The 26,433-nt window shown below is 46.5% G+C and overlaps 1 gene segment (V, D, J or C); it reads right to left on the bottom strand.

Annotated features, from left to right (window-relative positions):
• Window positions 1–21,974: 21,974 nt before the first annotated feature.
• Window positions 21,975–22,569, bottom strand: LOC124105023 (immunoglobulin kappa variable 3-11-like). The segment is given in 2 exon segments: window positions 21,975–22,287; window positions 22,480–22,569. Coding segments are annotated over 2 exon segments (321 nt in total).
• Window positions 22,570–26,433: the final 3,864 nt, after the last annotated feature.

Below are 26,433 nucleotides of genomic sequence, written 5' to 3'. Positions count from 1 at the left end.
AGATTCCTGAGTTGCGTCTTCCTTGCGGGCAAGGGGTCGTGACAAGAAAGTATCAATTTGTGTGGTTAAGGGGTGATTTGATAAATGGAAAATCCATATCATCTTGAAGAAATCATCCTGTTCTCTCAAAAAGAACCTATAATTTCTAATACAACTATTCACTAATAGAACCATGAATTTCTTGGAAATATTTTATTCAGAATATAGGGTAGGAAAAAGAGAAACTAGGACCATTTTGAAACACAAGATGCAGTGAAATATTGAGAGGGTCACAGAAAAACATAACAGAAGACAATTTGTATGTGACAGCAAGTAGACAAATTTGGAGAATTTGAAATGTTAAAATAATTAATGATCACAACATTCTGACTATTGAAGAACATATGAACTCATTAGTATATAATGGTATTTCAAAGGACAAATTCTTATTGGTTATAAAGGGGACAACAATCATTGGAGAACTCTGGTGACACCCTGAGCCCAGGTTCAGAGAGCATCACTAAGATGTAGGACATGGAGCCATGCCCCACCTGGCAGGAGGCCATGAGAAGAGCAGAGTGTCCCTGTGAACACTCCTGCCCACCCACTATGGGCTGAGCTGTGTGCCCTCAAAATTCCCAGGCTGGGGATTTGGTGTGCATGACTTCACAGTGTGTTGGAAGATGTAATTATGCAAGTGTGAGGTTTGAGTGTGAGGTCTAATCCAATGGAAGAGAAATTAGGTCTCAGAGACACCAGGGAAAGACCACCTGACACACAGGAGGATGGCCATCTGAGAGCCAAGGGAGAGCAGAACAACCCTGCTGGTGCCCTGATGTCTGCCTGAGATTCCACAGTCATGGGAAAGTCCATTTCTGTTGAAGCTGCCCAGTGTTGGGGGGGTGCTATTTTATGGCAGCAGAGTGACCACAATGCTGGATGCAGGAGCAGAATTCAGTCCTGAATGTCACTGTGTCCTCTGTGAGGATATTCTACAGGGCTACTGGTGCAGCACCTATAACAGAGTCAGGACCAAGAGATCCAAGGAAGCAGAGGCTGCCACTCCAGGTTGAAGGAGGCTGAAAAGACCTGGCTCCACAGCAACTGGGGAGTCTTCACTGGGCCATTTGCTACAGAAGACACTAGGGGGCAACTAGGCACATGTGAATAGCCATGAAGATGGGAGGAGACAGGGAAATTATGTACATGTCCTGGTCACAGGGTGCACGGCGGTTATGTGAGTAGAGCTGTCTGTAGGGAAGGAAGGACTGACTTCTCCATCCTGAGTGCAGCTGGAGGTATGAATCCACTCATTTCCACCTTCTCTTTCTTAATTTTAAGAGGTGTCCTCAGCTCCTGAATAGCAGGGCTCTAGACCATGCCCATCCCATCTCTGGAGCCAGGAGGAGACTATGAATATGAGCAACCAAGAGTCTGAGTCACAGTCCCCATAAGGCTCAGCAACTGACCTGGGAGACCCTGAAGGGTGGGCACCTTCTCCCACCAGGATGAGGAGCCCTGGATCCTCTTCTTCCTACTGTCCATCAGTGGTCAATGCCAGACCATACTGTGGGGACCCAGTGCACAATATTTTCCTCTACAGGACAGACCAGCCTGCTCATTGCACATTATCCTATGTGTTTCCTGTGTCATCATTTCCCCATAATTGCACTCTATGGGGACAAGACATGACACAGGGGAGGGGGTTTAGCCAAACACACTACTATGAGGTCCATGATTACAATTGCTCTGTGTCTGTGAAGTCCACAGGAAGATGGGCTGTGGGAGGTGTGTGAAGAGCAGTTCTGCAAGTGGCCTTGAACTGACCCAGGCTCTCCTGTGACTCATTTGTGGTTCTACGAACACATACTGAGTGCACTGGTTGCAGCACACTGAATACCAGGGACCCAGAAGAAGAGTTCAGGTGCTTCCAGTCCCCTCAGAGGAGTAAGCAGGCTTCAGTGCTTTGGATCATGGGATGTCATTGCTCAGAGAATAAAAGCCAAGTTGGGAGCTCTGTGAGTTTCCTTGTTTGTTGTGCAAGGAGTGTTTGCAGAGATTCATGAGGGGTGTTCTCCTGGGACTGGTTTCCCTAGTGATCTCAAAGGATGCCTGTTCTGGGAATGGGAAACCTTTCCACGAAAGCCAGATGTATGAAGACATGAATGGCTGTGAACATACATTATATACAGAGATATGAAAAAATGTGCTCTACATGTAATAAGAATTGTAATGCATTCCACTGCCATGTATTTTAAATGAAATCAACTAAATATTTTTAAAAATAAAAAAAAAATTAGCAACAAATCAGAGCTCACTGCCTGGTGCATACAGAAGTCTATATGGTGACATGAGTTCTTATAAAAATAAACTGCAATGGAATATTACTCATTACTAAAAAATAACAAGATTATGGCATTTGCAGGGAAATGTATGGCATTAGAGCAGATTATGCTAAGTGAAGTTAGCCAATCCCTAAAAAAACAAATGTTGAATGTCTTCTCTGATATAAAGGGGAGCTCAAAATGGGATGCTGAGGAAGAGCATGAGAAGAAGATTACCACTAAATAGGGAAAACAGGTGGGAGGGAAAAAGAGGGAGAAGGGGAATTGCACAGAAGATGGAAGGAGACCCTCATCGTTATACAGAATACATGTTTAATGTTGTGAGGAGAAAAAAAAAGAAGTGTGTCACATTAGATTGGGTAGAGAGATGTGATGGGAGGTAAGTAGAGCGGAAGGGGGGATAGAAAGGTCAGCAGAATAAAACAGACATTATTATTGCTGTGTGTATATAGGTGACTGTATGACCAATGCGATTCTGCAACCTGTACAATCAGAAAAATGAGAAATTATACTCCATTTGATTCAAATGTATGAATTTTCAAGATCATTGTACTGTCATGGGTAACTACTAAATAAAAGTAAAAAATAAATAAATAAATAAATAAATAAATAAATAAATAAACTGCCAGTTGGGAGGTGAACTGGCAAGGAGTTAGGAACAGGAAGCTCAGATCAGCATCCCTATTAGGTGGCAGCAGTGGGGTTGGCAGACAAGGAGAGTGGAAGAACCACTTGATGATTCAAAGTTGAGAATGTGTTTGGGGAGTTTCACAGGGTGTAGAAAGTCATTGTCCTCTACACAAGTCACATGATCCCTCTGGAGGAGGTGCCAGGATCTAAATGAAGGGTCAGGAAATGGTGATGTCAGAAAAGCTGGCTCCTATTTTACATCTGTCCTTTCAGAGTCTGTTTCAAACCATGCTGGAGTAGACTCTTAATGCATTTTCTGAAAAATGCCTGAAGCACTTTGTGACTTAGTGAATTGATGTCCAAGTATGTCCTTGTCTTAGCTGAGTTCACAATTTCCATTTTCAGGTTCTAGCAAAGAGAAGAATTCTGGTTTGTGAGAAGGAAAAAGACACATAAAACACTGTGTCAGGATACCAGATCCTGGATATGGGCATAATAAATTAGCTCCAGGAAAGCCTGCCTGTCCACAAATCCCCTCCTCCATGAAGCACTGAGCCTGTTGTGTGTGGAGGAGAAGCCAGAGCTGGGCAATTTCTGCAGAGACACAAAGCATGAAGGAGATGGAGCCCCACATTTTAGGGTCACAATACACAGAACTGTCCCAAGGCCTTATCCTGGAATACAGAGGAAATGCTCTGTTAGAGTACTTGAGGACAGTTGCTGCAGCCATCATTAGCAGGCTCTGTCCTGGACAGAGGAGGCCATCAGTGGGTCAGGAAGAGAGGAGAAGTATGCAGGGGCCCTGGCACACAGTTGTGCTTGTGCAGTCACTGTTAACCCTGAGCATAGCCCTGGGTGTTTATGGCTGTCCCTGTGCCTCCATTTCTTCCTGCTCACCTGCATGTAATAGCAAATACTCCCCAATCCTGTTTAACCTCTGCCATGTACCTGAGGAAGCAAAAGAGGGCCTAAGGGACCAAGCATCTCTCATACATGAATAAAGGTGGGTTTTTTTCTCTCCTACAATCTCCTTTTCAGGGAGCAGAGGAAACAGAAAACTGCAGAAGTCTAACATCATGTCTCTGGAGAGAACAGTTATGTACCAGACAGAAAGGGACTGAGGGCAGATGGCAGCTATTATTTCCCTCTGGAATCATCTGGGATGCTGTGGTGGCCCCTGAGGCTTCCTGAGAGTAAGGACTATGACATCCCAGGCCCCAAGATGCTGATGGACAGGGGGAAGTCTCTCCATAACCCACTGCCCCTGAGCCAGGCTGGGACGCCACTGGGCCTGCTGGATGCAGCACAGACAAGGCCTACAGGTGTCTGCCCAGGCTTCTGCTGGTGCAAAGGTCATGTGCTGCCCACACTCCAGCTTGCTGTTCCCCTGGAGACAGAGAGAGTGAGGCTGAGGTCTGTGTCAGCACAATATCTCACATGGTCCCTAAAATTGGATATAAGACTGAATCATCGCTTCTTCAATTCAGATCTTACCATGGTCTCCACAGTAGAAAAGGATCATGGCAGAAAGTTGAATTTTGGTCACTGGGCTTGCTGAACCGAGGTGCCAGGACACAGGCCCATCACATTTCAGGGGTTTTCACAACATGTAGAATCATCCCATGTTCCCCTCAGCTGGGATCCAGGGGAATAGGAGGCAGAGAAGCTGAATGGGGCTCCATGGCTCCCTCTGGGCCCCTCTGAGGCAGAGTTTCCCAGGGATCTGGCCCAGGCAGAGATATGGCTCTGATGCCAGGGAGGGATGGGAGGAGCAAGAACCTCATCTCTTGTGAGATTTAGTGAAGAGCTACACTCCCTAGTCCTGGCAGTAGGTACAGGTAAACCTCAAGTGCACAGAGGAGCAGGGCCACGCTCTGACCCCCTTTGTGTAGTGGCACCAGGTCCCTGAGGCAGATGGTGGTGCTGTCCAGCAGGCAGGAGCTCTGCCTCCCATGATCCTCTGTGCTCTGTGACCATCCTGCCTACACAGTGCACACTGCCAGCCTGCTCAAGTCTTCTCTCCTTAACAGGGGGGCAACCTGTCACCTGTAAATCTGCCATGTCCTCCGGCAGGTGAACTCTTGCTCTCCTGACCTTCCTCTGTCCCCAGGAAGCTCCTGTACTGACACTGCTCCACTTTCCCATAGAGTCCTCATCATCCAGCTGTGACAGCTTCACTACAGCTGCACCGTGTCCACCCAGTGGCCTGGCTGTCATGCTGGGCCTGAGTCAGGGTATCAGGTTGGGGACAGAGCTGTCTCACAGATCAAGGGACATGGGTGGAGTTTCCTACAGCTGCCCTCACCTCACATTCCAAATCAGTGAAGCTCTGACACTAGCTGCACCCTCCTTGCAGGTGTGACTTCTAGTGAATCAAGATGATCCCTTGACCACTGACACACAACACCTCTGTTCTTGTTATGATGTCATTGTCTCCATGGCAAAAATGCTCTTCAGAACTGTCAGAAGAGCAGCTTCACCAAGACCTACAGGATTCAACCTTTAATTTCCTTCACAGCCTCATTGGGCTCTAGATAGTCTCTTCACTATCTGCTCTGAGCTCTTGAATCCTATTTACTTGTCTTGATCTGCAATGAAATATCTACTGACCTCTGTGCTCCTCCCACCATCCATGCTGAGACCATCAATTCTGGAAAACCTCACAGGCCATGTCCCAGCCTTGTTTTTTTGTTTAACCTTTTCTCTAATATTTTTCAAATGATTCTAAAAAAGGAAAAACCCACCACCTCCACTTGGGGTCTGCGGCACTAGAATTCCTTTGGCTTTCTATTCTAGGGTCTCTGGACATGCACAAGAAGCACATTTCTTAAAACAGTGTTTTATAAAATAATAAATTTATAAAGAATTATTTTTAATTTTAAAGAATTATAGTTGTACATAATACTGGTCTATGGTGTTCCTGTTTGCATGTGCTCATGGTCAAACATTGTAATGATGGAAAGTAAAACACAGGTTGAATATTCTTTTTCTGAATATGGGAACCTGGATGTGTTTCAGACTTCAGTGTTTTCAGATTTTGGAAATCTTTCATCATTTACCGACTGAGCATTCTCATACAAAAATCCTAAATCTACTAGCATCCATCCAAAAAGATTCAGATTTCTGAGCTTTTTGGATGTGGGATGTTTAGGACTAGAGAGGCTCAGCTTGTCCTAGAATAAGGTGCAGTAGAACAGAGTCACCCAGAGCACACAGGATGTGACTGTGGACTGGTGGGAGCATTGCTTGGTGGACTTTGTGTTTGAGGCACCTGCTGTGTGATGTGGTCCACTCTCTATTTCCTAATATTTCCAAGACAAGGTGACTGGTTTGCTGTGACTTGTCTGCCACCTTCTGGTCATTCTTAGACATAACAAGGTTAGTATTTTAGACTCTGGATCCCATGGGGCTTCACTGCTAATCTTCACTATTGCTCAGGGAGCTGACCCTATTGTATCCACCACTGGGACAGATTCTGTAAGGAACACAGATGTCCAGCTCATATCAATAGTCTTTCTTATAGCAGAAGACAAATGACTAACAGACAACTAGGGATTCAAAAGTGATAATTGAGAAGAGGGTTAAGGGATGGACTTTGTGGGGCATGTGAGAGGCCAAGGCTGTGGCTTCTGAGAGTCTCCTGAGGATGCAGGTGTGGAGGTAGAGTGGGGGAGCCCAGGCCTCCTCACCTCCCTGTCAGTTCAGCCTCAATCCTTCCCTCTCAGAAAGATGCCTGGGACAACTCAAGACCACACCACCTGTGCCTACTAAGAAGGACTAGGGGTCACACAGGCTTGTGACCAAGCCGCTTGGAGGTTTGTGCTCTTACCTACAACATCAAAGATGGTCAAACCAATCATTTAGACTAACATGGGCCAACAGAATATCCTGTTGCCAGCAGTCACCAGTGTGTATTGACCACTGTGCTTGAGACACAGCAAGTGCATCTGAAAGTTTCAATTTAAACTTTATTTTTCTTAAAATTGGTAGACACATATGGCTAGTGTTCACCACAGAGGCCAGAATAGTTCTAAAGTAACAGTCAAGAATGTCACCAAGACCCCAAGTGTGCTGGTTTAAAGCATATGCTCTGCCATGTGCCACTGTAAGAATGATGGTCAGTGGCATCCCAGCATCCAGGCTGCTGTGTCGAGGTGACATGGCTGTCAGACCCACTGCCAGAAACACAATGTACCAGCCCCAGAGACCTGCAAATGCAGAGACAGTGGCCAGGGCTCTCTCTGGGAGCTTCACCCCTCCCAGCCAACAGGCAGAAAGCAGATGCTCACACCCACTAGGTCTGCCTGGCAACATTTTCCCCAGGAAGTGCACATACCTGGACTCCTAAGGCATCATTACTGGGGGAAATCTTGGGTATGTTCACATCCTTATCCACCTACATCCTCTAGGCCCCGTAATGAAACCTAAGGGATTAAGGAGGGGGTCATGAAATGCTAGTGACAATCACCTCAGGATCAGTGTCCACTGGACATGATTTCCAAAGACCTATGACCCCTCTTTGCCTTCACTGCTGTGCACTGCCCCCCTCAAGTGGCCACATGAAGAGGAACACCCTGAGGAGGTTCCTGTCCACAGCCATTGCTAGAGCAACAGGTGCTTTCTTGCACATTGTGAAGCATGCTTTGCTGTTGTGCTCATTTCTTTCCTTAGATAATTAGTCCTAAGTGGATTTAAGGCACACTTCTGAACCATGGTTCCATCAGAAAATGAAATATAATTTCCAGCTACATGTTAGCAGTATAGGAATTGGGATTCCTCCACCATGTCTGGAATCCATAGCCACACAATATTCAGCTGTTAAGCACTTTCTAGGCAGAAATGGAGGGACCATGGACTCGTGGTGCTTGGGGTTCAGCTGTGCAGTTTCTCTGTGGTTCAAGGACAACTTGGTTGACCAGTTCTAGTCACCATCAGTGCTTTGTAATAAATAAATTGTTCAAAAATATCCTATTTTTAATTAGAAGGGATGGAGAACGCAGGGGAGTTGAAGATATGGAAAGTAATTAGTTAACATAGGCCAAAACAAAACACTCTGCTCCACACTCTTGAGTGTTAGTTGGAATCATTTAATAATAATAATAATAATAATAATAATAATAATAATAATAATAATAATAGCGACCAACACTGAGGACATTCAACTTTAAAGACTGTGAAGCTTCTTTCAACTCCAGTTAACCCATAGCAGCAAGAGTGTCCCTAGGAATGCCCACTTATCCTGAAGATTGTTCTATTTGTGTGATTTCACCATTTTATCCACAATGATGGTAGTCTCTCTGTGAACAATCTATGCCTTCCCTTTCAGGGTGAGTGGACCTGTTTCCAGGTGGGATAGAGCCTGGCCACTGGCCACATCTGGAGCATGTTGCAGCACCTGGTGCTTTTTCCAAGTGTCTCTGGAAAGGCAAGTGGTCCAGTTCATACTAGAGAAATTAGAGTCTCCAGAGGTTTGGGTCAACAGACACTGGCCATTTTCCCTCCCTTGGACATCTGCAGGGTACTTGAGACACATCAGGAGCACAGAGGTGGTGGACACAGAGAACTGGCCTCAAGCCCTAAGTTTGGATCTCAGCTTCCATTGAAATGCCTCACAGGACCAGGGTGGGCCTGAAGGGATGGTGGAGAGGGACCCTCCATATCTCTTTAATTCAGATGTGTCCTGTATTTTATGGGCGTTCAACCTGATGATGACAGGGAGATTCAAATGCTTTCTTCAGTACTGCACTGAATTCAGTGTCTGAGGGCTAGGAAGGGTGCATCTGTGCTCCCCACAGTATAGTGTGTGATCCCTAATAAGCCTCCATAGTCCTTGACCTGGTACCCATGTGGGGTAGATGATGGCCCATCAGTGGTCATTGTGCCTGGTAGCTGGGTGCTCAGAAGCATCAGGAGCCCTGTGAGCCTTGGCTGATGGCACCTGCAAGAACCTCACTGGAAAGGCTGGGAGGGTGGCAGATGGGTTCTTGTGTTGGGCCATGTGGGTGACTGGGTGCCCACTGCTGAGCAGAGACCAGTTGATTTGTATCCACATGAAATGTCATTATTTCCAATCAAGGCCATTTTGGAAGGTCCAGTCACAAAAAGTCCAACACAATTTTGTCTCCAGACTTTTAGTCATGTTTACTCTTGGATGTGACATTCTGTCAAATAAACCTTCAGTGTCACTTAAGTGCCCCTGTTCTTTGCAAATGCACAGTGAAGGGAAGCCCCTGTATTTCCTTAGTGCTATCTCCAGTCTTCCAGGGAATCCCTGACTCAGGTCCTAGAGGGACATAGTCCAGTATAAGCATTTGACAAGGTCAAAGCAGACACACCACAAATCCAGAAATAACTCAGAAATAAACAAAGTGCCTGGAGGAGCCCAGATGCCCTGCCTCACCTCAGGCCCAGGGCAGTGGAGTGGCCCACCATGGACTGAACACTGAAACCATGAACATCAAGTAAATGTCCCTCCTCTGGATCTGTTCTTCTTGGGTCTTTTGGTCACAGTGTAAAAAGTTCACTACCACCCTGGGCCACCAGCTGTTGACCCCATTCATCAGTTTTATTCCTGAAGGACATCTGCCATTAACACTGCCCAGTCCTTTGTTCCTGGAGGGTTGCTCAGGAGAGACCAAGGAGAGAGAATCCTGTGTAGCACCAGCACCTGTGCTAAGACCTGTGCCTAAAGGGGGGATAGAGGAGCCCCTGGGAGAGGTGAGCACTGAGGGCATCTCCACCCTCACCCTGGGGTCCCAGAGTCAAGGGCCGCATGGGTAGATGTTTCCACCTTCTGTGGCAGATGACTAGGGAGGACCACAGCATCTCCATGTCTAGAATCTGAGTCTTCACTTGCCAAATGTCCAGGGCTTTGAAAGACCACCAGAAATAAATGGTAAATGTCTAAGGTGAGGAAAGTGATAATTAGAAAGTTTTATGACCCTTAGCAGCTTCCAGGGGCTCTCAGGCCCAGACCAGCACTCAGCAGTTGGGTGGAGTCACCCATGGACCCTGGGGAGTAGCAGGGAAGGTCCCAGAGGTGCTGCAGCTCCAGGTGCCACCAGACACTGACTTCCCCCCTCACCTTCTCTAGGTGCTGAGCAAGGGAGGCACCTACTCCTGGCCCCTTGAGGACCCCTGCTCAGCCCCCATCTTCCCTGTAGGAGTCATGGGGCTCCAGAGTCACCTGTGACTAGTGTGTTCTCTGCCCAGGTGAAAGCAGCTTATTTTTTCTTTCTTAATCAAAAACAGGTTTATTGGATTATTTTTGTATCAAGAATAGACTTACATGGAGGTGGGCCAGGAGGATGGTGACCCTGGGGCTCTGAAGGGCAGATGTGTCAGGAGCTTGGTCCCTGGCTGATCTCTGGAGTCTACTGTGGCCAGGGACATTCAGCACATCACAGCTGTGACTCATCCCAGCCACTAACACAGGGACAGAGGACATGGAAACAGGAGGGGGAAGGGAAGTGTCCAAGGTCACCCACATAGGAACCCTCTGCAGAGGTCATGTTGAAGAAGAAAATGGATTTCTTTTTTTTTTTTTTTTTTGCAGCCCTTAGAAACAGATCAGAAAGTCACTTGTGAAGGGTGAAGAAGAGGATTATAAGTAAGGAATATCATGCATATTTATGCCTTTTTAGCATTTTTAATGTTGGCTCTTCTAGCCGGGGACTGTGGTCAATTAACTACTGATTTTTATTTGAATTATTTTGAAAAGGTTATCAATTACTTTAGGCCTGGTTGATTTTGCACACTGCAGAAGTTAAATATATATATAAATGATACAAGAGCAACAAAGATTTTTTGAAGTGATACAAAGATAGCTTGTGTGTAAAATATCGATATAATATTTTAATGTACCCCAAATAGAGGAGGGAGAGAACCCAGGAGGATGGTGCTTCAAGCAACCGTCAAACTTGGGAAAGCAGGTGGGACTGAGGACCAGCCTCAGGACCAAGTGACTAATTACAGCTCTCTTTCCTTGAGTTTTGACTTGAAGGGAGTGGGAAGCTCTCTGTATGGACTTAGAGTATGTGGAATAGAACTTGAAAATATTGTGCTTTCAATCCAGTGCACAGAGCTCACACACATGTACACCTGGTGTCCTTTAGAAGCTCCCTCTCACTCAGCATATTTTCACATTTGAATTCAACACTCTTGGCACAATTCCAGGCTATAAGTGTGATATTCTGTATGAAATTGTTTTGTGAAAATAACTGGTGAGTGTTTCTATCAGAAGCTACAGTGTAGAAATATCATTTTATTATTTTTTTGCAATGTTTGGGGCAAAATCTGTGAAATGCTGATAAACAAATGACTAAGAAGTGATATAATTTTGTAAACTAATTTGTGAAAATTATTAACAAATGTTATCAACTGAGATCCAAATTTGTATTTTCAATGTTGGGGTTTTATGCCAAATATCATTTTGAAAAAGTGAAAGAGTATGTAGAAAACACTTTATTCTAAGATGCAGATGACAACTCTGGGAATTGGCAGATTCAGAGCAAAGTTATCATTCATGTGCAGAGACCGGGTGTCCAGTACCAAATTTCTCTCTTACCCCACACCTCATTATGAGCTCACTCTGAGAACCATGAGGATTGTCCTCATCAGTTAATGTCAAGGGGTAGTTAGGGGGGCCTGAATAGGCTTTGGCTTAAATGCATTAGCATCATAAGATGTCACAGGTAAGGTAGCCAGAATGATGGCTGGATATGAAATATTTTATCAAGCCCATATTTAAGAAGAGTGTATGTTCACAAGCTCTGTGTGGAGAGATGTGTGTTCTTGTCAAAGATGGATGCATGCATTCTTGGAAAGCAGATTGGTTCAGGGCATGGGGGGAGAAGACAGAAATCAGAGTCCAAGTGATCCTGAGAAGATATACACTTGTCAAAAGCAGATGAGAGCTGTCCTCAAATGAAGATAGAGTGAAATTGGGAACAATCAGATGAAACACAAATAGGGAGGAAATTTTAATTCCTGTACCTGCAAACCCAGGGCTCAGCAGAGGCTGCAGAAAGAGGAAAGGGAAAAAGCACAGTGAGGACTTCTTAGTTTTCTGCTCCATGTCGTACTTCCTTCAGATCATGTGCCATGTGTGGTATTTGGTTCCAGATCATGAGTCACTGTTTAAAAAAAAAAAATCTGCTAGAATCAAAACAGTTATATTGATGTCATTGCATGTGCACTTCTGTAGACTGTGCTTTGGTTTCAATTCTTCAGGTGACCCCCTACACCTACTGTGTAAATGCAGGAATATTCAGAGGTGAAATGACAAGACTAGGAGACCTGAGGTTATTCAGTCCTTCCTGGCCTGAGTGGACTAACTGGGTGGTGACTGAGGGAAGGGGGGAGTGGCTGGAGCATGTGGTCCCTAGGGGTGAGCCCTGGAAGTTGCATCCTTCCTGAGGCCCCTTCCCCTCTCTCCTTGCACTTCCTGGCCACAAAGGGTGAAGCAGCTCTTCTCCCCCACACCCTTCTTCCCTGATGTTCTGCCCACCTAGACCAGAGCAATGGGGTGAGCTGACCATGGACTGAATTTCTGAACCAATGTACTTAAATAACCTTTTTCTCCTCTAAGTTAGATGACTGTTGGAATTTTATCCCACTGATATGAAACTGACCACAAGTGATTAAGAGGATTTGCCTTGAATTCAGGCCTCTGTGGGGACTAAGTGCTTCCAAGGAGAATGTGCTTCCTGGACCTAGCAGGATAAGAAACTTTTCTTTTGGGTGAGCTGTGGCCCTGTGTAGACCAGAAGTCAAAGCACTGGCACTAAATAGGAGCTTAATAGAAATTAAGAATTTTCAGCCTATGAGGGGACCCAATACCAGTAATGTCAAGGTAAAAAAGAAAACATGCTTCATTATATGAAAACCTGTGTAAACTCATGTGAATGAGAAAGCTCATTCAGTTCACATTAACATGGAGTTGAAATGTATCTAAGGATTATCTGAACAGGATTTTAAAGCAACCACCATAATATTGCATCAATGAGCACCTGCAAATGTGTTTGAAAGAAATGAAAAACTATCAGAAAGCATCAACAAGAGAATTGAAACTGTTTAAAGGCAAAAAATGAAAGTTTCAGAACTGAAAAATGAATCCACCACAATGAAAGCAGAGGTGAGCTGAGCAGGTGAATAGAGAAGACAGAGGAAGGAGGCAGCAGGAGAGAGAGCAAAGGTCCCGCCAGCTAGAGATCCCTGGGAGAAGCTGAGGAGGCAAATAAACAGGGATTCAGAATGAACCAGGAGGTGCCTCTCAGCTCCCCTCACAGCCACACTGCCAGGTTCTGAAGACAAATACAGAATCCTTAGCTTTACGGAAGAAGCAACTAGAATCACCAGAGAATTTCTCCCCAGAAAACAGGGAGGACAATGGAAAGGACAAACTTTCAAGTGCTGAAGGACAATTCTATTGAGCTAGAGCTCTAGATCCAGGGAGATGTACTTCAGAAATCAAGGTAAAATCAAGAGCCCCTCAGGTGTAGAAAAACAAAGAGAATAATACATAGCTAACCCCAAAGTGGGTGCAAAGTGCTCTATAAATAATGTGTTATAGGAACATGGACCTTGGAACACAGGGATGGAGAAGGACCAGAAATGAGGGATAGATGACAAGCATTTGACAGCTGGGTTTGACCACTGCACATTGTGGACATCTGTCCAAACATCATTGTGACACCCCAGGTCACCAGGGAAATGCAAATTAAAGCACATGAGGAAACACCTCCGTGAGGGATGGCCAAGTCTAGGAGGGGACAAATACCCTACAGGCAGCAGGAGGGGAGCCCAGTCCCCATCCCTGCTGTGGAGCTGGTCCTGGCTGCAGTCACAAGCCACTCTCAGCAGCTGAGTGTTCTGTGGAGTGTCTACAAGCTGTCTCCAAGATGAATACTGGATGTGCAAGACAGTGTGACAGATTCTGATAGCACTAAACATTCTGCAACCAAACACACAGCAATCATGCTCCCTGTGTTTAACACACATGTTAAACATGTGCTATGTGTTAACACAAATCTAAAAAACAAAACCCAAAAACCTGCAGAGGAAAATTTACAGGAATTGTGTTCAGCATTGAAAACTTGGAGGACACAAGCCTGTCCTTCACTAGGGGAATGAATCGATACTGTCCAAGAGCCAGAAAGTAGAGTAGTACTCAACACTGAAAAGAACACAGCTATAGAGAAGTCTGCAGTGATTCTTGCCTGTAACCCCAGCACCTAGGAGGCTCAGGCAGGAGGAGCACAAGTTTAAGGCCAGGTTCAGCAACTTAGCCAGGACCTCAAAACTTAAGAGAGATCCTGTCTCAAAAAAACAAAACAAAACAACAAAAAAAAAAAAAGTCACCAAACCAAACCAAACCAACAAACCAACAACAACAACAAAAAGAGGACTGTGAATGTAGCTAAGTGGTAGCACATGCCTGTATTAATTACCAACTTTGAAGAAAACATTAAAAAGAGAGAAAAAAAGAGAACAGCTATCATGTAATGAAAATCCATGAAGAAAGGAAACTTAAGTGCACAGCACTCAGGGTGAAAGGCCACTCTGAATATCTCATCTGCTATAAATTTCAGGCCCTATCACTCATCCCAGGTGAAACTACAGGATGGGAAATCATGAAGGTCTGCAGCAGAGCGGGGTGTTGTGGAGCAGCTGGAGCTCAGACTGTGTGAGGGCAGGTCATGCCCTGTGCCAGGCCACACTCTTGGACACATGTCACTGACCATTGGCTAGTTCCATAGAATGCACAAAGTGACCCATGTGTGACCTGTAGACATGGGCAGAGGTTGATGAATTGTAACAAAAGCAACAGAGTCTGGGGGTGGTGATAAAATGGCTATGGGAGCAGGGGATACACAGGAGATTTCTGTACTTCACCAGAATTTTGGTGGGGACTTAAAATGTATAAAAAATAAAGTCTAAAATATTCCCATTTGGAATATGTGGAGAGGCCTATTTGTGCTTCATAAACCCTGATACTGCTTAATTCAGGCTCTTCAGGTCTTAAAGTACTTTCTTTATCATAACAGTGAGCTCATTGCCTGCTGGAGCTGAGCTGAATGGTCAGGGTGCAGAGGAGCAGCCCTGGATCCTATGACTGACCCACCTTGTAGTGCTCAGGGCCTGGCTGCCTCTGAGCTGTGCCCTCAGCAGGTGGAGGCAGCAGGAGGAGCAGCTGGGGCAGGCCAGCCTCACACTTCTGCTCCCTGGGAGGTTTTTGTCATGGCCTGTTTCACTGTGGGAGAATAACTGTTACTTTGTTGACAGTAAATCCACTGCCACTGAACATCTAGGGGACCACAGATTGTAAACTGGTTACAAGATCAATGAGGGGATTAGGAGCTTGCCCTGGTTTCTGCTGATACCAGTATAAATAATCACCAATGTTTTCACTGGCCCTGCAGGTAATGGTGACTCTGTCTCCTAGAGATAGACAAGAAGGATGGAAACTGGATCATCGTGATGTCACATCTGACACCTGCAATTGGAAATATATATATATATATATATCTCCTTGTAAGTAGTGATGTTACAAGAGGACTTTCCTGAGTAGCCAGGCAGCACTGACCACACTGTGATTAGTAAATCCCCAGTGCTGTCCCACCTTACCTGGGAGGCAGAGCAGCAGGAGCCCCAGGAGCTGAGCAACAGCCCTCATGGCCATGCTGTGTCCTGACTGGGACTGACTCTTGCACAGGGTATGAGCACCTCTTAATAAGTCCTCAGGGTGGTGGGATGTGCTGTGGGCACATGCAAATCAGCAGGGCTGGGCAGGCTGGGCACAGCTGCAGGAGGCTCCTCCTGTCAGTCAATACAGGCTCAGTGTGTCCGTGTCCAGGTATCCCAGGTCAAACCAGGGCAACTCACATTTGCTTGGGGGGACAGGTTTTCCTGGGCCTAGAGAACACAGTCAGCACCCAGAACTATGAGGGGTCATCTGTAGTATTTCCTGGTTGAGGATAGGCTGTTCTTGTGTTTTACATGTTGAGCCAAGATGGTAATAAATCACCAAGTCGATCTTTGAACAGGAGACAGACATGTTATTCACCAGTTGGTTTTCCGGATCCACCAGCTGGTAGGCCAAAAGGAAGGCTGCAAGTCTACACTCCTTGACCCCCTCCTGGGGTTTGAGTACATCCTTTATAGTCCAAAACCACATTGAAACATAAGTGGTTGTTGCTATGATTCAAAACCATGAACAAACGACATGAGATCTAAAAGTATAAGCAGTAAAGCAAGTGGGCCCAAACCTCCCTCTTGAGTACAAGTTAAAAAATGTTAGTAACATCTGGACAATTAATCTCTGACAGGGTACTTTAACCAAGAAAAATGGGAACAAAGGAAAGAACATTTTTACATGGTATAAGAATTGCCATTTTGTTTTGCCAAGCTCCTGTCCCAGCCAATGTTGAGGGGCACAGAGTCAGGGGTTCCCTGGGAGAAGCACTTCTTACAGGACCTGGAGTCTCAGGACAAAATGGAATCTGTGTAGTCATGGCCCATGTAGCCTAGCCCATGACATAAGCACAATTCTGTGTTACTGACCCTTGGGGGATGAGGAGGCCTTAAAGAAACAAAGGGGTAGTTTATGATTTAGAAGTAAAAACAGAAATGAAGGCAGCAAGAGAGGAAGATGTTTAAACTCACTGAGGCATTTGGAGATTGTGGACATTGGCACAGCATGGGTAAGAGGCAGGGAGGAGGGACCCACCCATGGACCCAGCCCTCTCTGCCTCAGAGTCCCACAGAGCACACTCACACCCATCATGGTGCCCATCTTCTCCAGACCAGCATGTCTAAGTCCAGCCAGGTTCTTCAACTTAACTATCTTGTAGGAGAAGTAAGAATAATTTTACAAACTAGTGAAAATACTTTAGCAGTTGAAGTTTGGAGAATGTAGGGCAGGATCAGCATCTTAATAAAAACAGCAAAGATCCAGATTCTTTATATAATTCTACTTTTCCAGAATGACCACAGGAGTTTTTCAGTCTTGGTCTTAATGCCTCATGGCCTCATGATGGTTACAGTGTCTCTAAACATCATGACCTCCATCAGGTCCTCTTATAACTTTTTTCAGAAATAAAGCAGGTCAAAGTTATTTACCCCTGCTCTTCTTAGAGTTTTCAAAACCTTTTCCTGTAAATGTCCATGATCATTTTTTTCTTTTCTTCTTTTTTTACTTTATTTCCTCCCCTTCTCTCTCTCTCTCTCTCTCTCTCTCTCTCTCTCTCTCTCTCTCTCTCTCTCTCTCTCTCTCTCCCTGCCTCCCTCTCCCTCTCCCTCTCCCTCTCTTTCTTTCCTATCTTTAATTTCCCCCTTTGGTGCTGATGACTGAGCCCAAGGCCTGGTGGATTCTGCACAGTTCTCTACCTCTGAGTCAGAGCCCCAGCCCCTCCCTCCCTCAGTTACACATCATTTATGGGATCATCAGTTGTTCCCTGATACTTCCTCCTGTCCTGGTCTGGGAGGGCTCACCTATTCCTACCACAAACAGCAGGACAGAGCTGGAGCACAGTAAATTAAAGGAAAAGGGGGAGCTTTAAAAGCTTCACCCTATTTAAATATCCCTGCTTGTGCTAAGTTCCTTAGGAAAAAGTGATTACAATGAAATCTTTACTATGGGGCTGGGAAAAGTACATTCAGGTCAAGCTTTTCCTTAGCAAGGTGACAACCTGCAGGTGGACAATTGTGAGAATGTGTGCAGAGCATCTGATGAAAGAAGGTCTTTGCTGGTGACATAGAAGGGAGAGGCTGGGGCAGGATCTCATGTAAGGCTGGGCTCAGGTTGGAGCTGCCTGAGAGCTGCAGGCTCTAACTCTGGGCTCTGAAGTGGAGGTTTTCCTGGGCATGTGGTGAGGACCTGGGGAAGCAGAACCCCTGCCCTCAGGCTGCCTGGCCAGGGATCCAGGGGAAGAATGTGCTCCACTACCAGGGACTGAGCCAATCTGAGAGGCCAAGGCCAAGGGAGGTTCAGACACCAGGAGTCAGTTCTCACCTGGCTTTGCACTCAGTGCTGAGTTCACTCTCCTGGGCAGAGACCCTCCTACCAGAGAGGAGGGCCAGCAAAGACCCTCAGAGCCACTTCTCAGCCAGAATTCAATTTGCTTAGAACTAAAAGGAATAATCCATGCCACATATGTAATATTTAAAATATAAATCCTATGGACACATCTGCGTTTACTCTGTAACTTTAGTATGAATATGTATATGAACGTAGGTATTTCTTGACTTTTTGATAAATGTAGGATTTTATATTTATTTATTTATTTGTTTATTTATTAGTTTCTCAGCAGCAGTGATGCAGTCAGGGTTTTCACATGCTTTGCCACAATGAACTACATCCAAGTCACCTCCCTTTTGTTCACATTATGTGTTCTATAGTTTTCCTGGGGTGGCCTTGGACATGCAGTCCTCCTCCCTCAGTCTCAAGGTGTCCAGGACTATAGGTGTGTGCCACCCTGCCCATGGAACTCTAAGTTCAGACACCCTGAGCCGGGACAGGTAAAGCTGGCATCTCTTGCCTAAACCCACAGCTGCCTCTCCACTCTCAGGACTAAGCATGAGCACATGGATTTCAGGATCTGCACACAGTCCTCCTGCTACCTGGAACAGTGACTTTCTCATTGCTCAGGACACTGGGGATTGTGATGGGCTCCAGTGAGAAGATGAGACACAGAGAGAAGCAAGTATCATAGAGATGCACAGTTGTTCTGTGGCCCAAATAGAATTTCTGTGTCCAGAGCTGGGCATGGGCAGCTCCTGTATGGTTGCTTCCCCCACATAGGGCAGAAGAGCTGGCTCAATGACTGCATGGTCACAGGACAAAGCCATCCACGGCAGCTTCTGGCCACCCCTCTGACTGGACAAACAGAGGTGCCACTGGTAGGTCACAGGTGACATGATGCAAGGACTCTGCTCACAGTGGACCATGGTGGCCACATGTACAGCCCTGAACACCGGCTGCTCTCCTTTCTGGTCTCTAAAGACCACCAGGCACCACCTTTGACTCTCCCATGAGAATCCAAGGGGTGGAGTCAGAGGCAGGCCAAGGGCCAGGAAATGCAGTGTTGTGACCCACATGAGGACAGCCATGTGGGCAGTGAGGACTGACAGGTGTAAACTCAGAATAGGAGGGGACAGGACAGAGAAGACCCAGGCAGGAGTGCAGAGGAGAGACACTGGAGGAGTCTAGGATCCAGGGAAAAGGAATGGGAGTGGAGAGAGGTTGTGACTTCATAGCTGTCCACAACCTGGTATTCTGAGCGTCCTCAGATTGTCAGCAGCCCTGTGCACAAGCAGCATCTGAATGGAGGTTTGTCCCCCAGTGGGCACAGGAAGAAGTTCATGTTCCTTGAAGGATGTGTGGCCGCTGGGGGCCAGAATGACCTTGTGTCCCTGCCCCACAGCCCTCCCAGGCAGGCAGGGTGTGCAGAGGGCAGCAGGAGGCAGCAGGAGCTCAGCAGCCAGGCCTGGTCCTCATTGTGCCAGGCTGGACAATGCTAATGCTCTTGCTGGGTCTGAAGGGAACAGTGATTTCTCACTCCCCAGCACTGTAGTAGGGAGAAGGGAGGATCTGAGGTGTGGTCACTGTGAGAGCACTGGCAGCTTGGGTGAGGCCTGGGTTCTCTGCCAGGCACCACATAGAAACAACCAAGAAAATTAAATTAAAAGCATTGGAAATCAGAAATTGAGCCCTCTCAGTGCACTTCTGTTTTGCAAGATTCTTTAGTCTCTCTTTGTCCCATGCATTATCATGTTAACTGTAAGAAGCCATTGACAATTGTGCAAAAAAAAAGAAAGAATAAAAGAAGACCCAATTTTGCTTTTGATAATTATTGCATTGAGTTTGTTTATGAAATTGAGATGGACTGCTATCTTATTTTACTTTTATTTTTTGTTATTTATTTTTTTTGGTTCCATGGATTGAACTCAAGGATATTCAACCACTGAGCCCCATCGCCATCCCTCTTTTGTATTTTATTTAGAGGCAGGGCTTCCCTGAGTTGCTTAGTGCCTTCCTGTTGCTGAAGGTGGCTTTGATCTTGTGATTCTCCTGCCTCAGCCTTGCAAGCCACTGGGATGGACTACTATGTTCATATTAGGCTTTTCAACACAAAAAACAGCAGACAAAGATATATTTACTTTTTGACAGTCTCCTTTAATATCATTCTATAACATTCAGTACAGGAGCCTGTGCAAAATAAATTTCTTATCTCTATTGTGCAAAGAAGGATGTTGAGGCTCTAAAGTCAAAGTGTGCCTAGGAGGAGCCCAGAGTGAACTCTGCAGTCAGTGCTCCTGGTCATGACTCTGCTCTTCTCATCTTCTAACCCATAATTTCCTTGACTCCTCAGAAGGAAAGTAAAATGTGTTTCTTCCATTTCCCAGGTAACAGAATATAATAAACAGCTGATTTTTGTGTGAAGTCAGAGTAGCAATGCTAAATACCAGGACTCTGTTGTGAAATAGTGAAACACCTGGCAGGGTTGTTAAATATTCAAATTCAAGCACAAGAATCTGTGCAAAAACATCCCAGTTTCCTTCACCATACATAAGAAGAGCACTAGAGGGACAAGTGTCCATTACCTTCACTGAGTGGGAAGCACACAATGGCAGGAGTTGCACAGGGACACTTTTTTCTGGAGAGAGTGGCAGACATTCATGAGGAAGCCATCTAGTGGGAGGGATCTTGCTAGCAAACCTGAGCTCTAGAGATGGGCTGGTCTGGGATTCCAAAGGTTTCCATGAATGTTACTGACACCAACCAGGCCTTATGCTGATGCACATGGAAGCAAAACTGGGACACCCAGGTTTGCAAAAAGAGCGAGATTTCCTGTGAGGCTATTTGGCATGGATGACAGGAGGCCTCAGTTCACCTCTGCCTCCCCAGCACTGGTAGCAGAGGGACTCCAGGAAGGGGAGGAGGATGCCTGTGGACCAGGATGTGAGAAGTGGAGTTTGAGGCCCTTCATGAAGGTGGAAAAGGTCATGGTGCCTCTTTGCAGGAACATGCTCCCTTAGGGGTAGTTATCAGGTTCTGCATGTGAGATACTGAGCTTGAGATTTTGAAAGTTCATTGGCCAAAGGAGGAAAAAAGAAAAGAAAAAGAAGGATAATTGGCTAGGACAGCTGGAATTTTCTTGGCATTTCACTGTTGAAATAACCTGTTGCAAATTGTCCATGAATGGGTTCTGGAGGTTTTTCCTAAATAGCTCCCTAAGTGATTGACCTTTTAAGAAATTTATGTCCAGCTGTGTTGAGCTACAGTTGTATTCACACTCTTCATTATTCAGTGTCAAACATCTGGATGCAGGATTGTTACAGGAAAAAGACAAATCACTGACAAATCACTTAGATGTTAGCTCCTTAGGATGGATGGAGGAATGTGCTCATCAGAAAGCCTGACCTTCCACCAATTCCCACCTCCTTGGAGCCCTGAGTTCCCTATAGGTGGACAAGCAAGAAGAACTGAGAGGCTTTTCTTTTTTTGCTGGACACAAAGGAAAAAGAAAGTATTAAAGATTTCCCCAATTTACCCTGGCTTTGTTATGAAGTAAATGTGAGCAGAACCTGGAGCTATTTCTGGAGCCATGGTAGACAGTGTCTATACTTTGACAGATTTAGCAAGATGTTGTTGATGTCAAAATGTGAAGGAAATAAATATCTAAAAATCAATTACTCTTAGGGATTCACCTTTAACTCCACCTGTGTTTGGTGTATTATGACTCTTCCAGAGACTCCATCCTCACCTGGTGAAGTAGGGAAATAATACCAAGTGTCCCCATCTTCTTTAATCTCTCATATTTTATTCCAGGGGAGCAAAAGAGGGCATAAGAGACTATGAATCTTTCAGACCTGAATGAAGTTTTATATCCTCTACCACACAAATTTGCAGGTGCAGGGAAAGAGAAAAGTGCAAAATATCTGACTGGGTGCCTCTGGGGGCAGCCGCTGTGCCCCAGGGGAGAGAGGGTGGCAGCGGAGCTGGAGAGGTTTTTGTAGGGGACAGAACCGCTGTGGTAATCTGTGTGGCCTTGCACACATTAATAAACTGCATCATCCTCAAGCTCCAAGCTGCTGATGGAAAGGGTGTAGTCTGTCCCTGACCCACTGCCACTGAACCGGGCTGGGATGCCACTGGCCCTGCTGGATGCACCATAGATGAGGCGTCTGGGAGCTTGCCCAGGTTTCTTCTGGTACCAGGCTAAGTAGCTGCCAACACTCTGACTGGCCCTGCAGGTGAGGGTGACTCTTTCCCCTGGAGACATAGCCACAGAGGCTGGAGTCTGGGTCAGCACAATTTCTCCTGTGGTATCTGAGATGGAAAGAGAACAGAAAGATCACCTGTGCAGTCTAGGTCATATCCCACTCTCCACAGTAGAGCCAGGACCCTGCAGCACCCTGAGTTTTAATCACTGGGCTTGCTAAACAAAGGTGCCAGGACACAGGACTCAACCACAATGAAAGAGTTTTCACAGATGTGCAGAACTATCCCATGGTCCCTCACCTGGGAGCCAGAGTAACAGGAGGGAAAGGAGCTGAATGCGGGCTGCCATGGCTACTTTAGGGTCCAACCTAACACTAGGCTCCTCAGAGCCTTAAGCAGTCACTCATATGGCTCTGGAAAGCAGTGGGAGCAGAGCATGCAAAGCAGCTGGGAGGGGCCAGCAGGACCCCTAGGGGCAGAGAGTTTGCCTCCTTCTGTCTGCACTTGAACACTCAGCTGGTCCCAGCAAGAGAGTCCTGGGCTGAGCCTGAGGGCAGATCTCCCTCCTCGGCTACAGAATTTCACCTCTCTTTCCTCATGCCTCACCTGGCTAATAAACTGTCCAGCTGACATTGGAACAGTCCTACAGGGAACAGCATGGAGGCTGTGGTCTCACTTCTCTCTTCATCTTCCATGCCTGGTCCTTTCCATGGGGGTAGGGTTAACTGTCCTGGCCAGTAGGGTGTGACCAGGCCACACCTCTTCCTTGCTCCTTACTGATCTTTCCTGCAGGCCCAGGAGAAACTCACCCTGTGTGAGATGTAGTATGAGCAGCTCTCTTTAGCCCCAGAGTGTGGTACAAGAAACCACCAATGCCCAGGTGATAAGGGCCTGGCTCTGGCTCCTCAGGCTCCAGGCACTAGGTACCTGAGATGGACACCAGTGCTGCCCAGCAGGCAGGAAGGTTTTCTTCAATGACACTCTAAAACCCTCTCCTCTCTGCCTTGTGTGAAGTGCATGTCTGACCAGATCCCAGCTTCTCCCCTGGGAATTGTGGAGGACCTCAAAGACTGGTTCTGATCAACAGAGGATCTAGCTGGGTTTCCTTGGGCTCCTCAGCATGGGTCACATGGGGTGGTGAGGGCCTGGCCCACAACCTCCCCTGGTCAGGATGAGAAGCTCTTCAGGCTACATTCCCTGTTCTGAGCCTCATGTCCTATATTCCGCTTTTCCCACAGGAGTCCAATGTGTTTGCTTTGGAGCCATTCTTAGCCCAAGGGTAATTAGCTATTAATGCTCTGTCAGCTCCCAATGGAATCTTCATCCATTCAGAAGTTAGAGCTTCTTCCTCCAGAAGATCATGTCCCTAGCATTCTAGAAGTTACCAGCACAGGCACTGAAGCTGGCCATTTGCTGAGTGGAGATCCATCACCATGGAACTTGTGGCAGGAGAAGGTACTTCAGCTGCCCTTGCTCACTGTTCATGTCCATGATACTGTGATGTAATAGAATGTCCCACATCCTCCTGTCCAACAAGTTTTAACAGGACAGAGAATCAGTACAGCATCATCACCCAAAGTGTGCTGTGGTACTTTACCACTCTCTCATGCTTTTAGCCTCAGCACAGTCCTGATGAGCAGTGAGAGGAACTCAGCAGAGACCCAGGGAGCAGCCTGAAATCCAGTACAAATGCTTTCCTCACCTCCCAACAGGCCCAGGGCCCTGCTGTCCACTAACTGCACCCAGTGCTCACTATACTCTCCTCCTGGTGCTCTCCCTGCTCAGCCCCTCTGTCCTGCCCACTGGCCCTGGCCACCCTGTTTCTTTAACCCTCTATTATCCACACTCCTCCTGGACAGGCTCACAGGCCTTCACAGTCACAGTGTGTCACTGAGGGCTCATTCTGCCTTTCTAGTTTTCCCACTGTGGCCTTCGTACTTATAACTCACATTAAAGAAAAACCCCACCATACCTCTGGGGCTTTCCCTAAGACACTTCCTTCAGACTTTTCCTCAGGGGTTATCATGTAGCCAGCTAGTCAGGAAATTCCTTAGCTTGGCATTTTATATGGAGACTATATTTATATTCTTCCAGAGTTACAAAATAATTTAGAGAATCAGTACTAGGAATTTTAATAACTCAACTAGGTAAAGGAATAAAGTCAAGTAGAGAAGAAATTAACACCAGAAAATTCAGCACATGCATATCCACCATATCCACCAATGCTCATGGATATGTGAGTGTTAGCAATGCATCAACATTGTGAATGTAAGTCTCCTAGATTAATATACAGCATGACTGTGCATCAGTCCTAGGGCACACCAGCTTGTGCAGTACTGGAAAGTGTTGCACATATAAATCATACAGTTTTGATGTGTACATTGACATGTGTGTGAGACCAGCTATGTCCATGTATCCGTGCTGTTCCCCAATTTGAAGGCTCACTGGCTGGGGCACTACTGCCATTGCCTGTCCTATGGCTTTTCCAGAACAGAGGCCTTCAGGACTCTCCCAGTGACTCTCAGCATTTCTCTCTGTGATAAGGGGAGGCTCACTGAGGGAAGCCCTGGAAGCAGCAGAGGCTAGAGCAGGCTCCTGTTGCATGGAGTTCCCAGGTCCTCCTGCCTCACCAGTCAGCTAGTTTCCCTGACATGCTGCTTGGGCAAACTCATATGGAAAGGAGAAGCTGCCACCCCAGGTCACTCTCTACCCCACCTGGGCCCAGTGCTCTCCACCAGGGCAGGACAGCATCAGGCTGGAATCAGGAGTCCATCAGAACTTGACCTTCATGTGCACATCTCATTTGCTCCTTGTCCCACTTTCCTGAGGTCCTTAGCTCACCACATTCTCTGTATAAACTAGCAAAGAACAAGCCTCCCTGAGGCCCAGCAGAGGCCATGCAAGGTCAGCCACACCTGCTTGGAGGAGAAGGCTGCCTGAGCCCCAGGGAGCTGCTCCTCCTCCCTGAAATGGATGAGAGGGCTGAGCAGCACCATGGAGCTCTGCCTAGGTTCCTCCTGTGATCTACCTACTCCATCCTGCACAATGCAGCCATAAATCATCTCAGGGCCTTCTCTGTCACACCCCATCCATCTGCTGTTTCCTCTGAAATCCTAAACTCTTGGCCGTCTGACCTCTTCTTTCTTCACTAGGCAAGATTCTACAGGAAAAGATTCTACAGAAAACTCAGAGAATCCCTCTGCTCAAGTAATTGTCCATTGCTTAAAGACAAAAGATTAACAGTTCATCAGGAATTTAGAACACGTGCTGGTCTCAGGGAGGTTGACACCTGGCCAATGTGACCCACATGAGGTGCCAAATTTGTAGTTTAGGAAAAGAAAATAGGGAACTGAAGAACCCTATAGGGTGCAGAGGTACCAGAGGAGGGGGTATCGTGGGGCTCCTGGTCTAGAGCTGCCAACCAAGCCTTATGCTCCCCACCCCAAATATTTCTAAAGCCTCTGTGAGACCCTCAGCAGCTCCCAGGGTCTCTCAGGCCCAGAGGCAGCACTCAGCAGTTGGGCAGGTCACCCATGACCCTATGAGAAGCAACACAGATGGTCCCAGTGGTGCTGCAGCTCCAGTCGCCAGCACCCCCTATGACTCTTCCCTCAGCCTCTGCAGATGCTGAGGAAGGAAGGGACTTACCCCTGGGCCCTGAGTTCCTGCTCAGACCTCACCTCTCTAGGAGTCCTGGGGCTCAAGGTTCACCTGTGACTAGTATGTTCCCTGCCCAGGTGAGAGCTGCTTAGATTGTTCTTTTTTAATCAAAAAACAGGTTTATTGGATTATTTTTATATCAAGAACATACTCACTTGGAGGTGTGCCAGGAGGATGGTGATGCTGGGGCTCTGCAGGGGAGGATGTGTCAGGAGCTCGGTCCCTGGCTGTGGTCTGGAGTCTGTGGTGGCCAGGGAGGTTCAGCACATCACAGCTGTGACTCATTCCAGCCACTCACCCCAGACTGAGAACATGGAAACAGGAAGGGGAAGTGAAGGTGTCCAAGGTCACCTACATAGGAACCCTCTGGGGACAGAAGACACTATGGAGGTAATGTTGAAAGAGAAAACAGTTTGTTTCTCAGCCCTGGAGACAGATCAGAATAGATAACACAGAAAGGGGGAAGAAGAGGGTGGGAGGACTATCATGTCCATGTATGCCCTTAGCGTAAAGTCTAAGTGTCTGCTCTTCCAGCCTGTGGACTGTTTCCATTTAACTAGTGATTTTCATATGAATTATTTTGATGAAGATATT

The sequence above is a fragment of the Marmota monax genome, unplaced genomic scaffold (genome assembly GCF_021218885.2).
Source record: "Marmota monax isolate L192 unplaced genomic scaffold, Marmota_monax_Labrador192_F-V1.1 WCK01_AAM20220418_F8-fsc00330, whole genome shotgun sequence".
Taxonomy (NCBI): Eukaryota; Metazoa; Chordata; class Mammalia; order Rodentia; family Sciuridae; genus Marmota; species Marmota monax.
Note: the sequence above shows the minus strand (reverse complement) of the source record. Positions and strands in the feature narration are given on the sequence as shown.